This window comes from Pygoscelis adeliae, unplaced genomic scaffold (genome assembly GCF_000699105.1).
Source record: "Pygoscelis adeliae isolate BGI_AS28 unplaced genomic scaffold, ASM69910v1 Scaffold298, whole genome shotgun sequence".
Taxonomy (NCBI): Eukaryota; Metazoa; Chordata; class Aves; order Sphenisciformes; family Spheniscidae; genus Pygoscelis; species Pygoscelis adeliae.
The window spans coordinates 1,482,043-1,497,525 of NW_008825303.1; the positions used below are offsets into that span (position 1 = coordinate 1,482,043).

Consider the following 15,483-nt stretch of genomic DNA (forward strand, 5'->3'; position numbering starts at 1 on the left):
AATTTAAATTCCTCTCAATAAGATCCCATTTAAAAAAAAAAAAAAAAACAAACACACCCCTGAAAAAAAGACTTGCTCAGAGAACTGGTCACAAAGACATTTGATTTAAGTTGGTCCTGCCTTATGGCAGGGAATAAACAAGACTCCTTGACATCCCTTTCAGTCTTCTCTTTTCTTTCTCTCAGTTTAATAAATGTACACAACAGTTCGGGTATTTTATATGACACTTTCAAACCTCTACATTCACACAGGTAGTTTAAACCTGTTGACATCCCTGAAACTCCCTCCACAGTTACTAAAAATTTGCAGCTTATTGCACCTTTGTGTCCAGAAATAACATAAAGGTTAGTCTTACATTAAGTATTATCACAAGCTTCTCACCACCTTCTTTTCACAAGACTTACGTTCATTGTATCCAGATACCCCGTGATCTCCAATACCGGTAATTTGTGAAACCACGCTGCAGATAGATTTCGTTCCACAGACAGGCTTAAATTAATAGGGTGAAGTATCTGAATGTCTGGATGCAACAAACCTGTCTCCATAATGGTCCTAAAAAAAAAGGGGGGGGGGGGGGGGGGACACCAAAACACATGGTGGGGAAGTTAGAAGTCAAGTCATATGTTACATTTTCGAATTAACATCTTAAAATCTCAAATGCAGTATCTCTTTAGGCTTAAACAGCTTCCGGAGCAGAACAGTATCTTATTTTACTACCAATTTATTTGCCCTTAAGATAACAAGTTGGTATTTTAACACCAAATATTGGACACTGTTACCAACCACGGTTTCTAAGCAATTAGATTAATATCCTATAGAGTATTAATATTACCAATTAGCTAAGGCATTACTTAGTAAAGTGCACTTTACCTAGACAGTTTCAGCTTTGTCAGCTGCACATCCATTTTGTCAATGACTGGAGGGAGCGAACTGCCTTCTGGAGACACCAAGCTGAAGTGGTTTTGAACTTTAATCAAGCCAAGATCTATTACTATAGCATTGGGGGAAACTGAGGACTGAGGAATTACTATAACTGGTGCTTTCAAGTGAATGTCCATTGCAAGTCGAAAACTCCTTTGAGCCAGGTCTTTTACACTGGTAGCAGCCTTTTCTGCAGCTTGGACTGTAGCAGCACTCAGTGCCTCCTTAGCTGTCTGGAAGTTGTTCAAGAAGGTCTAGAATAAGCAGTTGAAGAGAAAAGAGAAATGTCTGTAAATAGTTTTTTAATCTAAATTACTCTCTCGTTTTACAACATCAACCACAACCAACATCAACCACCAATTATGCTGCCTACTGTGTTAAGTTTTACCTGGGGAAAGACAACAGAGTGCCTTCTGTCATGACCTCTAACAGAGGGTCAAAAACGTACTAACCAGTACAATCCACTCATTTTAAACCCATCTCTACTTTCTCTTCCTTCATTAGCTACAAGATCCCTTTACCTCATTAGCTTTTGGGGACACATTTTTAAAGCCCCTCTTTGCCCCCAGTGAATACTAATTCCTATTAAAGCCAGCACCGAATGACAGAAAGCCCCCTAGTGCTTTATTGAGAAAGCCAACATTAGGATACTTGATGAAGGAACAAATATTTACAGTGATTAATTTGCAGTCCTCATAGCATCTAACCTTGCAGATAGTTTTGTCTCTAATGTTAGCTCAGATATGTTTGCAATGAACTCAGGTTTTTGCCAGGGTGGAGAGGGCAGCGAACACAAAACCCCCAAAATACCTTAAATAGCACCAAGCTTTTCTCTATTTCCAAAGCAGAGGGTGGGAAGTGACCCACTTGCACTGTGTTAGTTTTTTTAAATTCAAACCAGTTGAAGCTTAAAGTTTTTTTAACAGTATACACGAAAAATTAAGCCTATCCTTTCTCTTTCAGAAACTTGTTACCACTTGTACTGAGGACACAAACAAGGAAGACTAATTTCAGAATGCAGCAGAAACGTACAAAGGAAAAAAAAGACTTACCAGAAGAGACATGAGAAATTTGTGAACATACACTATTTGAATACAGCCCACTTTCAAAGATACGGTACCATCCACTTTTGACATGTCAGTGTAGGCTTCTCCCTCAGTAGCATATGGATCTAATGTCAGATTGAAACTGAAAACTTCATCTCCTACTATAGACACAGCCTAGAGAGAGAGAGAGAGAAACAGTACCTACCAGCCATCAGCAGCTTCTAAAAAGGTACTTAACACAAAGAATTAAATATATCATCAGCCTATCAGATGTACAAGTGAGATTTTTTTTTTCTTCTTCAATCTTTATGGGCATCCATTCTTCTACTATAAAAACTATGCTTTACAATGTATCATATTTGAAAAGAGGTATTCATGACAAATCAACTGTTTTTAAAAGAGTAGAATATGTGTTACATTTCACTATTATACACACAAAACTAACCAAGAATCAAGTAAAACTTAAAATCTTGTAGTTGAGTACTTTTTTATGAAGGGTCCTTGAATCAACATCTGTGACAACTACGTCTTTAAGTCGGGCAAAGAATAAAGTGTGACTTGGCTGCAGGAGAAGAGATGAGTCAAGACCTGTAAAGTATAAAGAGAGAAACAGCAGTATTGCATAACAGAAGCAACATTTTCAGGGTGGGGACACACAACACCAGTAGGGAAGGTGAGAAAAGTTACAGAAATTATACATTGCAACAAACAATTGTTTTGTTAATACTTCGCTAAATTTCACAAAGATTTAAAAAAAAAACCAACACAAAAGACACACCTGATTCTCTCCTCTATTTCCAAACAAAATAAGTAAGTTACCACATCCCTTGCTGAAGGGACTGTAAACAAAAGCACTCTATTCAATCCACAGCATTTTAATCTCCCTGTATCCAAATCAGAATAATTAGAAGTAATTCCCCAACTACCATAACTTCTCCAAAATAAAAAAAGTATTGTAAGTTCTGGAAATAGAGACTTTTTGCATTTTATCAGTCAGACACAGAAGAGAAGTATATTGTGTAGAGTTCAAACTTAGTATATGTATGTATAGTCCATACACTGTGCTGTCTGTTATAAAGCTTTGAGAATGTGACCATATTACAGCTTTAAACAAAACAAAATAGAAAAATTTCTAACACAGACATTGTCTCTATCAATCATCTCTGGAAAGAAATGAACTACTCTTCATAGAAAAATACTCAAACAATAATCCATCTCTTAATAACCAAGCTACTGAGTTAGTTTACTGAGATTGTCTATCAAAAAAGATGTTACTATACTGTATTTGAATACAACACTTCTGCATACAAAATCTTGTGTGAATACATCATATGATTTAGAGATGGGCACAAGCAAGAGACTTTTTTTATGAACTATATTAGATACTCGTGTATATCGCACATTCTTAAATATTCATACTACGGAAGTTTCGGCAGCTGTTAGGATGACAGCTATAGCCAAACTTGGAAGTGAAACTTCCCCCACGCCTCCACCCACCCCTCACCAAAATTATTGATAGCCCCTCTGAGGGGTAAAAAAGAATCAAGAAAACAAAACCAAAAGAAGAAACCCAAACAAACCCTAGAGTTCAAAACCAAAGAAAACAGTTTTAAGGTTTTTTTATCCTAAATAAATCAGGTATAGCAGTAAAATACCCAAAGCTTAGTACAACATGAAAAGCAACCCATAATCAAATTCTTTGAAAACATGAACCTAATTACCTGAAGAATAATATATCATGCTTTTCTAGCTGGAGGCCAAAGCATTATGACAGACTAGAAGACCGACTTTGAAAACAATACCACAAGCCATGTTTGTACAGATAACAACAAGAAGTCAGATGCTGAAGATTTACACCTTAAATATCTTATAGTCCAATTATTAGCAGTTGCTTTGGAACTAAACTACTAGATCAGTTACTACTAACAAAGAATTTAATACCTTGTATCTTGATCTCTGCAATGTTCTTTTTTTCGTCACAAATATTTAAACAGAAGGCATCCAGCTTGGCAAAAAGCTTGAAGTCAAACACATCCTTATCTTTGGAAGGTCTAGCCACTAGAAATCAGAGAGGGGGAGATTTAAGGTACATGTAATTCATATTTTCACTTAAACTCCTAAGAATATTTGAGGGTTGTTTTGGTTTAGGGTTTTTTTCAGCATTCAGATGACTTCATTTTGTTTCCTATAGTTTCTTTCATCACCACTACCATGATTAAGTCTGAGGCATCCCATCTTAGAGCAACAAGCATTCCTCTGAAAGCAACTCTACTGATAAGAGTAAAAAATGTCAGCATTTGCTTGTAATTCTATGTCTGATATTACTCCCATCTAGTGATGACTCTCTATTGGAACAACTTTACTTTTTTTAAAAGAAGGGTAATTGCTGGGTTAAGAGGAAATAAATTGCACAGTATACTTATTTTTACCATTAAAGCCAATAACTCAATAGGTCCACAGTAGTGTTTTTTTCAGGTTATCTAATATTTCCTATTCCAAGATCCTAACATAGGAAGTTTTCTCTTAAACTTCAAGCTCATAAGAAATGGCAAATCTCGGAAGCCTATTTCAGGCAGCCAACACCCAGGTTTTATGAGAGCAAGTGTTAAGGCTAGGGAGAAGAAGCTGAAGTCACACACAAGTGTAAAAACTATCTATGGGGAAGACCCAAAGCCATCAGACCTTACTGATGGTCTGCACCTTCACTAACCAAGAGTAGCAAAGTGTTAATCCAAGAGCTCAAATATTTATGGGCTTTGTTAAACTGTACACAGCAGCGGCTTCTTTTTCAGCCTGCAGATTCAAACCCAGGACATGTAAAATTATAAGTGATTCTGAACATTCTTTACTAGACACCTCATTTCCAGCTCACCTCATGCTTGAGTTTTGCACTTAGTATTACAGACAGTGCAGCTGCTCCCCTCTGAGCCTATTTTGATATAAATTCATTTTTTGTTTCAGTGCTACAGGAACAGCAAGATTTTCACTAGGCTAGCAAAGGACCTGACTACTTCTTTGAAAGTATACTTAAATTGCCTAGAGTAGTAACATAGCATAGTCATCACAGTACTGTTTATCTTGTTATTTTACCACGAACACTAAGATCATGCTGCTGTTTGAGTCCTCTAAACTCACAGAAATCTCATTTACTCAAATTCAAGTCTATTTGTGAAATGGCAATGAAATACAAGGATAGAAAGCTCACCAGAAGACACAAATTTAATCATTGTTTCATTCTTGTTTTTTTGAAATCAGTCCTCCAGCCACAGTCACATGAGCTTTGACCTTCACCCCACACTACAAAGCTAATCAGGTTTCTCTGAATTTGATCTTTTTGCCAGCATGCCACACACCCTTTCAGAACCATCATTTTGACAAACACAACTATACCTTTCTTCAATCCAGTATCATCTTCTTGCTTTTCGTCTTTAGTTGGTGTGCCTCCACTACTTTCATCGCCTGATGGACTAACAGCTGTTAGAAAACTGACAGCAGACATAAGGGCCTCTGTATGTAGTAGAAGGTTCAATGATGAAAAAGCTACCTGTTGAAAACATGAGACTCCATATGACAAAAAAATAACTTACAAGTATGAGTTGGACTGAGGTGCAAAAGCACCCAATAGAATTTAACAATTTCTCAGAAACAGAAAAGCTGCATGTGTTACCAGCAACAGATCATAAAGGAAAAAAGCTTTCTGTAAAGCAGAGAAGTGGTAAGCTTAGAAAATAAGAAAACCTAACAACCACCCAACAGCTGTAACTGTTAACCTATAACCTCCTCAGTACAAAAGCAAAGTGATACAAAATTAATTTAGAAGCATTAAATGAGTGAAAAACTCATTGTGGAGAACTGCATTAAATAAGTGGAAAACTTCAGTAGACGACTAAGAGAGCTACACCTGGAGTAAGGTATTCTAACTTAAAGGATTCAGTATTCTCAAGCAATATGCTCTGTCAAACACAGACTTGCTCTTGAATGCTCCTGCAATAAGACAGTACTACACGAACAGATAAGAGGCAGGTGGCTGCCATGTAGATACTTAGCATAAAGGTATCTTGGACTCCTCTAGTGGATTTGTTGCAAGAGGTGAAAAAGTGCCTGCTGTGTAGTTTAGTAAAAGTTATCCACTTGAATGGACTTGAAATTGGAAAAAGAGCCCAAATACAATTCTTCCAGACACAGAAGTCCCATTGAAGAGTTACAAGGCAACATCTGATGATGTATAGAAAGTTGAGATCTCTTAGCATCAGCACTATTCCATAGAGTGAAATCAGTCAACTCAGTATGTATATCCACCTCAGTAGCATTGGAGTAGTAAAACTGTTATCCTCCACTGCGGCTTCAGGAACCTTTTCTTGGCAAAAAGATTCCAGTATTAACTAGACTTCCCTGATGAAATGTATAGATGCTCTAAAACTATTAGGTGGCAAGTGAAATGTTTCAGTCTTCACACCAAAAAATGGCAGGCAAAATAATGCCACAAAGTTATAAAGGGAAGAAAGTACCTATCACACACTACAAAGGGCTGTCAGTTTTCTATTTCCAGAATTCCTCAAGACACTGTTTTTCCTTAGATTGAAACTTCTGACTCAAAAATACACCATTAGTACAACAGTCAGAACTTAAGAAGTTAGGTACTTGCTGTCTAAAAAACCTTTCCCTATATTGCAGTAATTTTTAAGAGATAAAATTCTCATTCTAGAGGCTATGACAAAAGTGATGGAGAGGAAAACGCAGTATCATAAGAAGCTCCTGAGTCATATTTCAGAGCGAAAAATTAGAACATGCTCCACTCCACCCTCCCCCCGCCAAAAAACAAAACAAAACAAAGATCACTCATAAATGGCTTTAGACTTCTTAGTAAATTTAGCCAGCAGAGTGCCTATTACGTGGCGCTCACAATACAAACAGATTATTTGACAGGAAAGGGAAAGAATTCTAGACCCCACTACATTTTCCCATACTGGGCATTTGAACTTCACGATCTCATATGCATGAGAAGATGCATTCTTAAGTTATTTTGAATTTTATCCACATGAGCTAGCTAGGCAAGTTTTTCATCATAGTTAAGAAACAGACTAACATACCACTTGTATATTATAAGTTGTATAAAAACTTTCAAGTACATTTCAACTCCTTAAATCTCCCCGCTGCAAGACCAGAGTGGGGGGCAGGAACAGGAAAGCCAGAAACTTCTTATTGATTTCTCCCTTCTAAGCAAGCAAACCAAAAGAAAATAAGCAATAAAATCTGCAAGCACTCACCTGAATCATCTGTTCAGTGTTGTCAAAAATTGTCTGAAAGTGTGGCCCATTTCTGTCAGCCTGAAAATAACGATTCACATGAAGGTTAATATTAATTCCAACCAGTCACTGTGCTCTTCAGAAGACACAAAACAATCCACTGGCTCTGAATAGTAGGTTTAAGACTTCATAACATATAAAAGTGCTTTAAAAATAAATTTAAAAAGCTTTATGTATACCTTGATATATTCCACCTTCAGAAGGTCTAAGCCAGGTTTATCTGAGGAACTAATTAGATGAATGGGTGCTTTTTTACCTGTAACATACCACGTGAAATACACAAGAATTAGGGTAATTTCTCTTCTTTCAGAGAACCAAAGAATTTGTGCCTTGAAGATAGGGATTAACTTTCAATACCATTTGTTAAAATACATTGTATCACCAAATATGAATCACTGGTTTCTCTTTGTTAAGTCCAAAATAGCAAGTCTGTACCCCTTCTCCATCCAAAGATTGAGCACTAGGCTATTTATTTATCTAATAAGCATTACAGTGGGAGTCCAGAGCATATCAGCTGTACCGATGGGACAAGCACTGCCAATGGACAGTTGCGTACTACGTATTGTAACTGGAAAACTAGAACAACATTTGGATTTCAGTGAGCACAAGAGACAGGAGAGCCACAGTTTCAGACTAACTGCTATATATATACAGACACACTAGTATACTTCTCTTCCATTGCTTATTACCTCCAATTTCATAGTAATCCAAGCTTATTTTCTTTAAATAAGATACAGCTGCTAAATTATAGGTTCTGACAGTAGCTTCGGTCCCAAGATGCATTACATCAAATACAAGTACCGTTTCCTCAGTTTTCTTTTGCCTGGTGAGTTCTACTAAAACCTGGATGAGCAAGAAATACACAGTTATACCATCTTTTCACATGTGGTATTCTCACCACTCAAACCAACAATGAAAAAAAAAGTACAAAATTAATGCCTTGCCTGCTTTACTGGAAGTATTATTTTTATTACAGAGTTAAAATGTAAAAATAGAAGAAAAAAGTGATTGTTTGATGGTGAGAAATATAAATATCATAGAAATATTTTGGGATTTCCTCTTTGCAAGTGACCTGCTTGGGTATTTACTTTGTTCTTCCAGTCCAAATTTCCTAACCCCCACCCCCAAAATATGACTTGGTACTATTATTTTCTAGCAAAAATACTCCAATACGGGGCTTTTTTGCTGATTTTTTTAATACATACACACATATGAAGTATGTATATGTGTTTTATTTACATACATACCATATATTAATAAAATAACTCGTACGCATACCATATATAAATAACACACAGAAATATATATGTATATACACGTGTATTTTTTTGTTTGGTGGCTATGTTTTTGCATCCATTAAATCTGGAGAACACTGGTAATAGAATATTGGATTTTTTTTAAAATATTCCTTCTGTAGAAGGTAAAAATAGAATTAAAGAGACATACCTCTTTAATTTCAAACTTCAGCTGAAGATCTGTCAGTTCCTCTTTAGCAGACTCCTTATTTCTTATTTCTTCTCCTTTAATTAGTGACCTGTCAGTTGGTTCAGAACTTTCCTCAAAATCAAAATATTCTTCTTCAGAGTCTACAGAAGAGAAGTGACTTCCTCCTTAGTAAACTTTTTCCACAAACACAGGTAAATATCCCACCCTCTCTTTCCCATTCCAATGGGATTTTAAATTGTATAGGCAGTTTAAACCTAATCTGACAAAGTATACTTTTTACATCTATACTGCTTTCTTACCCATTGCATGAAAAGTGAAGAAAATTAAAGCCCTATTAAGGAAAGCACTAGAGTTTAGCTGTATCATCAGATGTTCAAGCACACATATAAGGAAAACTAGTTATAAAGTAAGCTCCAGGAAACAAGTTTCCCAGGTTCCACTATAGGGAAGTTCTTCTTCAGAACAGCCATGGCAGTAAATGCTCAAATCCCCAGTGTCGATACAGTAATTCGCCGTTGGTCATTCTAGTTCCGCATTTTCAGAGAAAGGAGAGCTTTGCTAATGCAAAACACTCAGGACAATACATGTGATGTTTGTAACAGTCCATTTTTGCCACACGTTGGCTGCTTAATGCAAGTGTACACATCCTGTGTACACTTTGCCTGGCGGAAAAGGACCTGGGGGTGTTGGTCGACAGCCGGCTGAACATGAGCCAGCAGTGTGCCCAGGCGGCCAAGAAGGCCAATGGCATCCTGGCCTGTATCAGAACTAGTGTGGCCAGCAGGAGCAGGGAAGTGATCGTGCCCCTGTACTCGGCACTGGTGAGGCCGCACCTCGACTACTGTGTTCAGTTTTGGGCCCCTCTCTACAAGAAGGATGTTGAGGTGCTGGAGCGTGTCCAGAGAAGGGCAACGAGGCTGGTGAGGGGTCTGGAGAACAAGTCTGATGAGGAGCGGCTGAGGGAACTGGGACTGTTTAGCCTGGAGAAAAGGAGGCTCAGGGGAGACCTCATCGCTCTCTACAACTACCTGAAAGGAGGCTGTAGCGAGGTGGGTGTTGGTCTCTTCTCCCAAGTAACTGGCGATAGGACAAGAGGAAATGGCCTCAAGTTGCACCAGGGGAGGTTTAGATTGGATGTGAGGAAAAATTTCTTTACTGAAAGAGTGGTTAAACATTGGAACAGGCTGCCCAGGGAGGTGGTTGAGTCACCATCCCTGGAAGTATTTAAAAGACGTGTAGATGAGGCGCTTAGGGACATGGTTTATTGGGCATGGTGGTGTTGGGTTGACGGTTAGACTCGATGATCTTAGAGGTCTTTTCCAACCTTAATGATTCTATGATCCTTTAGACATGTTACTCACCTTTTTTTATGTGCCCACCCCAAAGTACATGTCCTGAAGTGGCAGCAGCAGCAGATTACTATTTGGCTAAATCCATTTTTAAATTTAAGTCAATTCTGAAATAACAGGTTCCTCAATACTCTCTGCTAAAAAGATGTCTCATGATACCTGAATAATTAAATTGGTTCGCTAATGACAACCTAATACAGTTGTTATTAATAGCTCACTTACATGTGAAGAGGTTGCTTATACATAATATTAATTAATTCCAAAAAAGGGTTTTTTGCTTTTTAAAAAAAGCAGGTTTATTATTCTGAGGTATAATCAGCATCTTAATCGAATCTTCTTATGCACTTGAAGTTAGAGATGATCAATCATACTCATCTCTACTGTCCTTATAACATGTTTTAAAATCAATAGCAGCCTGAAAATGTTAGCCATTCCATAAGTTATGGCCTTCTACTTTCACAAAGGCATATCTGTAGCTTCTTACCTGACACTATTTCTGCTAACAACTGGGGTGTATTAAGTAACCCTTTGCTAACAACAGGAATTGTGGGAATAGCCGGTACCTAGAGAGAGGAAAAAAAGAAAAAAGAGAAGAAAAAAATCACTATTTTGAAGTTTGTATAACTTGGTATGTTCAGTCATATTTTCTACTGATGATGCATGTTTCACCTTGTCTCCCCCATACTACTTAGAAATCTCAGTTTTGCCAATACTTATGCTGAAACCTGCAGGCCACAGGACAATGACAAAGACTAAGCTAGCCTTGTTTGAATAAGCCCAGCATGTTCTGATGGTAAGTCATAATGAAGACACTTTGCCTAACTCAGCTTGGCAACAGATCTCGTATTTCAAGTGAAAAAGACCACAGCCATTAGCTGGAATTCACACTTAAAATGATCACTTTAGTGATGTCATTTTTTAACGTCAGTTTTCTTAGTTATAGTCAGCTTACCTTTGTGCTTGGAATTGACACAGATGACTTCTGAGGCAATGGAATGCTATCAATCAGATCAAAAATTGCCTTGATTTTCTGGTCAGAGAGTCTGACATGCACCAAAGGAAGTCCTCCTGACACTTTAAACCTTTTTTAAAAAAAATTTGATTAAACTCCAAGACAAAAAAGCACATACCAATTCTTGGTTTAAATCTTACCAGTACCTATACTCATATATTAAGATCACATCACAGTAAAGCTAGTGACTCTGCATTAAAAACAGGTCTTGGACTCAGTTTAAGCAGTATAGTTAGCAACCAGTGAAGGTGATCAGGGAACTACTAGCCAGAAAAAGGTTTCGTAAAAAGTAGTAGCAAATCCTATTTCTTAAGTTAATACCTTCAAATTATAAAATGTAACTGAACCTTTGGGGAAAATACAGTTTTCTGTGAGTACACAGTAATTAGAAAGGAGTCCTTTCAACATCAATATATTACTTTGCCATCCTGGTATCTCTTTCCACCATCGATTTTGCCAACTGTACATGAATATCCATAGGCTGTAATATGTGCAAAGTTGATGGATGTTGAAAACGAGCCTTCTTCCAGTCTTCACCTGCAAATGTTCAGTAAATTTAGATGAAAAAACATTGCTTGCTAATTGCTTTAATTAAGGTATCATTAAAGTAATCAAATAGCATCACTAGGAAAGGATGAAGAACCCACTCAAACTAGAGAAACCTAGAACAATTTGGGTAAAGTATTTTAAGAGCTTTTGAACCCATTTTCAGTAGTTCTTAACACTATATTGCCTTAGCAGCCTTAAGCCCAGTTCTACACTGAAAGATGTAGCTGAACATAGAACCCTAAAAAAAAGATACATGGATAGATAAATATAAAACAGCAACCTAGCATTCTGTTGACTTCACAAACTTAAGTCCAAATGAAGCATTAAGGCCAATTTTAGCTGTATTTTCCTGCATACGACAGTAAACATAATAGTTATATGCATTTATGTTGCTTGCTGGCATCACAGTAAAGAGGTGATACACAAGTCCAAACAAAATCAAGCAGCTGTTTGAAGAGAAACTAGCGAATTTTTCCACAGTTTAATACCAGACATGAGTATTATAATCTATCTTTTAGTTAATTACTGGTTTGGGTTTGCCTTTTTTCTTTAAAAAACATATTTATTTATTACACATAGGTAGCCTTCATCAATCATTTGATTAAACAGCAACTACGTTGTTTTGTTACCTGTTCTTCCAAAAAGAAGTTGCACGTTTTTTATTTGCACATCAAACTTGTCATAAGCTTTGTCCATAATCTCCTCTAAAGATGAAAAGCTAGAAGCTTGACTACTGCCTTGATTTATGCTGTTCAGCTAAACACATAAAGGACAAGGTAAAGTTAAGTCTAAAACTTACATACACGTGCTATTAATTCTAGTGAAGATGAAAAAGATGATTCATAGGAGTTTATGACTGACATTTGAACTCCTATAGAGAAGAGATCTTAATTCATTTCACAATTCACTTATCAAGAATAAACAGGGTTTTTTTGTTACTTCTATCAATCCACTTAATTCAAGTTATGCAAAAACAATTTTTCTTATTAGTTTACAGGTTTACTGCTACAGTATAACTACAATAAATATTTAATCAGTCAGCTAAAAATCAAGTTAAATTATTATGATCTTTTAATTTTATAGAAACAAGGGAATCAACTTTAAAATGCCAAGAGAAAAATTATATTCTCTTTTATTAATAAAAGGCTATCATTTTACAAAAAAGGAAACAAAACTTCATGTGTTTTGCTGAAGAAATGAAAGATACTAAATGATAAGCTATTACAATCATGGTTACAAAATGAAAATGTTTCCTGGAGAGATTAACTAGTACAAGTATGTCAGACAATTTAACAGCTCTGAACATTGATCAAACTGCTGACCCAAATTCATTTGCGAAGAAATATAGTAAGTTAACACACATTCACACAGATGATCATCTTTGCCTTCTGAAAACAAAATAGTTTCAGATGACAGCTATGTTAAGAGAAAAGAATATTTTCTTCCTTTGAGCTTTTAAGAGAGGTCATTTACATACCTGAAATGTACCAAAGTCCAAAATCAGCAAATCTGATTTTTCATGGTAGAAACCCGTCTGTGGAACCAGAAGGTAGGAAGGTTTCAGATTAATCTTCAAGTCAAGGACCTTCCGCATTTCAATAATATGAACTAATCCTTAAATAAAAAGGAAGGGGCATTAAAATTGAAATGCTATTCACAAGTGAAACATTTGTGCCAATCAACATGTAAAGAGATGCTATCTATCTGAAAGATTAAGTCTTTACTCAAGATGCATTCTTTTGTAACATTAGAATCATAGAATCATAGAATCATTAAGGTTGGAAGAGACCTCCAAGATCATCGAGTCCAACCATCAACCCAACAACACCATGCCCACTAAACCATGTCCCTAAGCGCCTCATCATTCCACTGATTTCTCACTAGACTCAGTGCTCCTCCCCACAAAACATCCACTAAACTCTTCAATTCAAAAACTCAAGGAAAAAAACCAATCCTATTTGGCCAGCAATCAAATCATAAGCAAAGTACTTAGAAAATCATATTAAAACATTTTAAGACATTCATGGGTTCACCTCACATGAGATTTGTTATTATCTTACCTGTAGCAGTTCTTTCCTTGATTTCTTCCAGCTTCATTAATGTGGCTGATGTTAATCTTTCAAGATCCATTCCTTTACTTGTCTGAAAGAATTCCACCATTGCATTTATTGTTCTCTTTTCAAAAAAAAGACAGACAACAATTATCAATATACACAGAAGTCGCTGAGTAAAACCTCAAAATAGATCTTGACAGAGCAAAGAGAATAACAGCAAAGAAAGGAGAATCAGAAAAAGAGGTAAGAGTTTTGGTTACTACTCACTGCATCATATTTTATTTCCACAGGCTGTGATTCAATAGTAAGACTCTGGTCAGCAGTACTATCCTCTGGGTTAACATTAAACTCTATCTTAAGTAGAGAAGACTTGCTATCCCCTATGGAAGCCACAAGAGATGGTACAATGTTTTCTTGTCTCAGGCCTGTAACGTACCAGTTTTCAAGCTTTGCTTCAACCCTAAAGATGATGGTTAAACATACTTAATTAGAATACAGAACACAGTTCTATCTAGGAAAGACAAGCATGATGAGAAAGCCTTTGATAAAGCCAAACATGACTAGCTTCACAAGACTAACATACCACATGGTTAAGAAATTGTTACATTACTAAACTGGAAAAATAAATAGGAGGCGAGTTGTTCACAGCAACACAAGGGCGATAGTTTCTTTTTACTTTGTTACCTGCAAGGTGGACTGAATATAACTTTCAGCTCATGTTTATTAAGAGAATCACTTGCAAGAGAAAAGAAAGGCAGAATATTTATGCTACAGGTGAAAAAGAGTAGGAATGTTAACTATTATGTATTGATTTCAAAATCAGTTACGGACTTGTTTTGGTGCAAATTGGTATGCTTTACTGACAGCTTCCCTGACAGTAGCGTTAAGTGGAGTCAACAGAAAAATGCCTCTGAAAGAAAGCCATGTGAACACCACCAAACCACACGAACTTCATTTGTCCTTAGAAGTACCTATTAGATACAAAACTGATTTTCAAGTCCTGGGTCTCCACCATTGGAATCCCTGACTTTGGGAGGCAACACAGTTTGGGCATAATCAGTGTCATAAGCCTGGCTCCATTGAGATAACCTAATTACATTTTTCCAGAAACTTAAAACCAACAAAAGTATCTGTTCTACTGTTTCAGTCTTGCCAACTAAATGGCATGCATTTACATAAAATATTCTCAAAGCTCTCTTTATTTTTGTGCAGCATTCAGGCTGCACCTTTACTATTCCCCAAAACAGTTTTTAGCAAAAATATTTCAAGAGTCAGCAGCTGAGCTGGCGATCTTATGCATAAAGTCAGAAGATGATGGAACTGCAAATGAAAGCATGAAAAGCGTACAGACTCATTTTTCAGACACTGAAAATCTTATTAATTGACTGTATAATCCAGTGATTTGTGTTCAATGTTTCTGGTGTGCCCTCTCTTAAAACACAGGAAGGACTCCGTTTCCTACATGCTGGTTAATCCCCTAACCACAACACACAGACGGAGTTTTACATGTCTGTAGGAAGTCAGCAACACATTCAGTAGCTTGGCTGGAGTGTGCTAGCCAGACCATTTCACACTGCTTAGGTATCACTTCCCAAAAGTAATATTCAGCACTTCAACATTTGGATTCAAGAAAGAGCTGCTTATTGTTTATGAAGACTAACAAATAGCATTCTTTTCTTCATTCCATTCTACGTTGTTCACCAAATTACGTGACCATAACTTTTAAACAGAATGCAATTGCAGAATGTCCATAAATTTAAAAGTCAATATACAACATAACGCACTACCCAAGAGAAGATG

General features: G+C 36.6%; 1 protein-coding gene across 1 annotated transcript in view; it reads right to left on the minus strand.

Moving 5' to 3' along the window:
- VPS13C (vacuolar protein sorting 13 homolog C (S. cerevisiae)) overlaps positions 1–15,483 on the minus strand; it is a 99,411-nt gene that overhangs the window by 56,445 nt on the left and 27,483 nt on the right. The window contains exons 19-35 of the mRNA XM_009330097.1: positions 13,951–14,143; positions 13,690–13,804; positions 13,107–13,243; positions 12,259–12,385; positions 11,500–11,617; positions 11,021–11,150; positions 10,553–10,631; positions 8,720–8,859; positions 7,963–8,116; positions 7,453–7,529; positions 7,235–7,294; positions 5,358–5,511; positions 3,909–4,025; positions 2,452–2,555; positions 1,974–2,141; positions 871–1,175; positions 405–552 (exon numbers count right to left, since the gene is read on the minus strand). Coding sequence (XP_009328372.1) covers positions 405–552; positions 871–1,175; positions 1,974–2,141; positions 2,452–2,555; positions 3,909–4,025; positions 5,358–5,511; positions 7,235–7,294; positions 7,453–7,529; positions 7,963–8,116; positions 8,720–8,859; positions 10,553–10,631; positions 11,021–11,150; positions 11,500–11,617; positions 12,259–12,385; positions 13,107–13,243; positions 13,690–13,804; positions 13,951–14,143 — 2,326 coding nt within the window. The remainder of the gene's footprint in view (positions 1–404; positions 553–870; positions 1,176–1,973; positions 2,142–2,451; positions 2,556–3,908; positions 4,026–5,357; positions 5,512–7,234; positions 7,295–7,452; positions 7,530–7,962; positions 8,117–8,719; positions 8,860–10,552; positions 10,632–11,020; positions 11,151–11,499; positions 11,618–12,258; positions 12,386–13,106; positions 13,244–13,689; positions 13,805–13,950; positions 14,144–15,483) is intronic.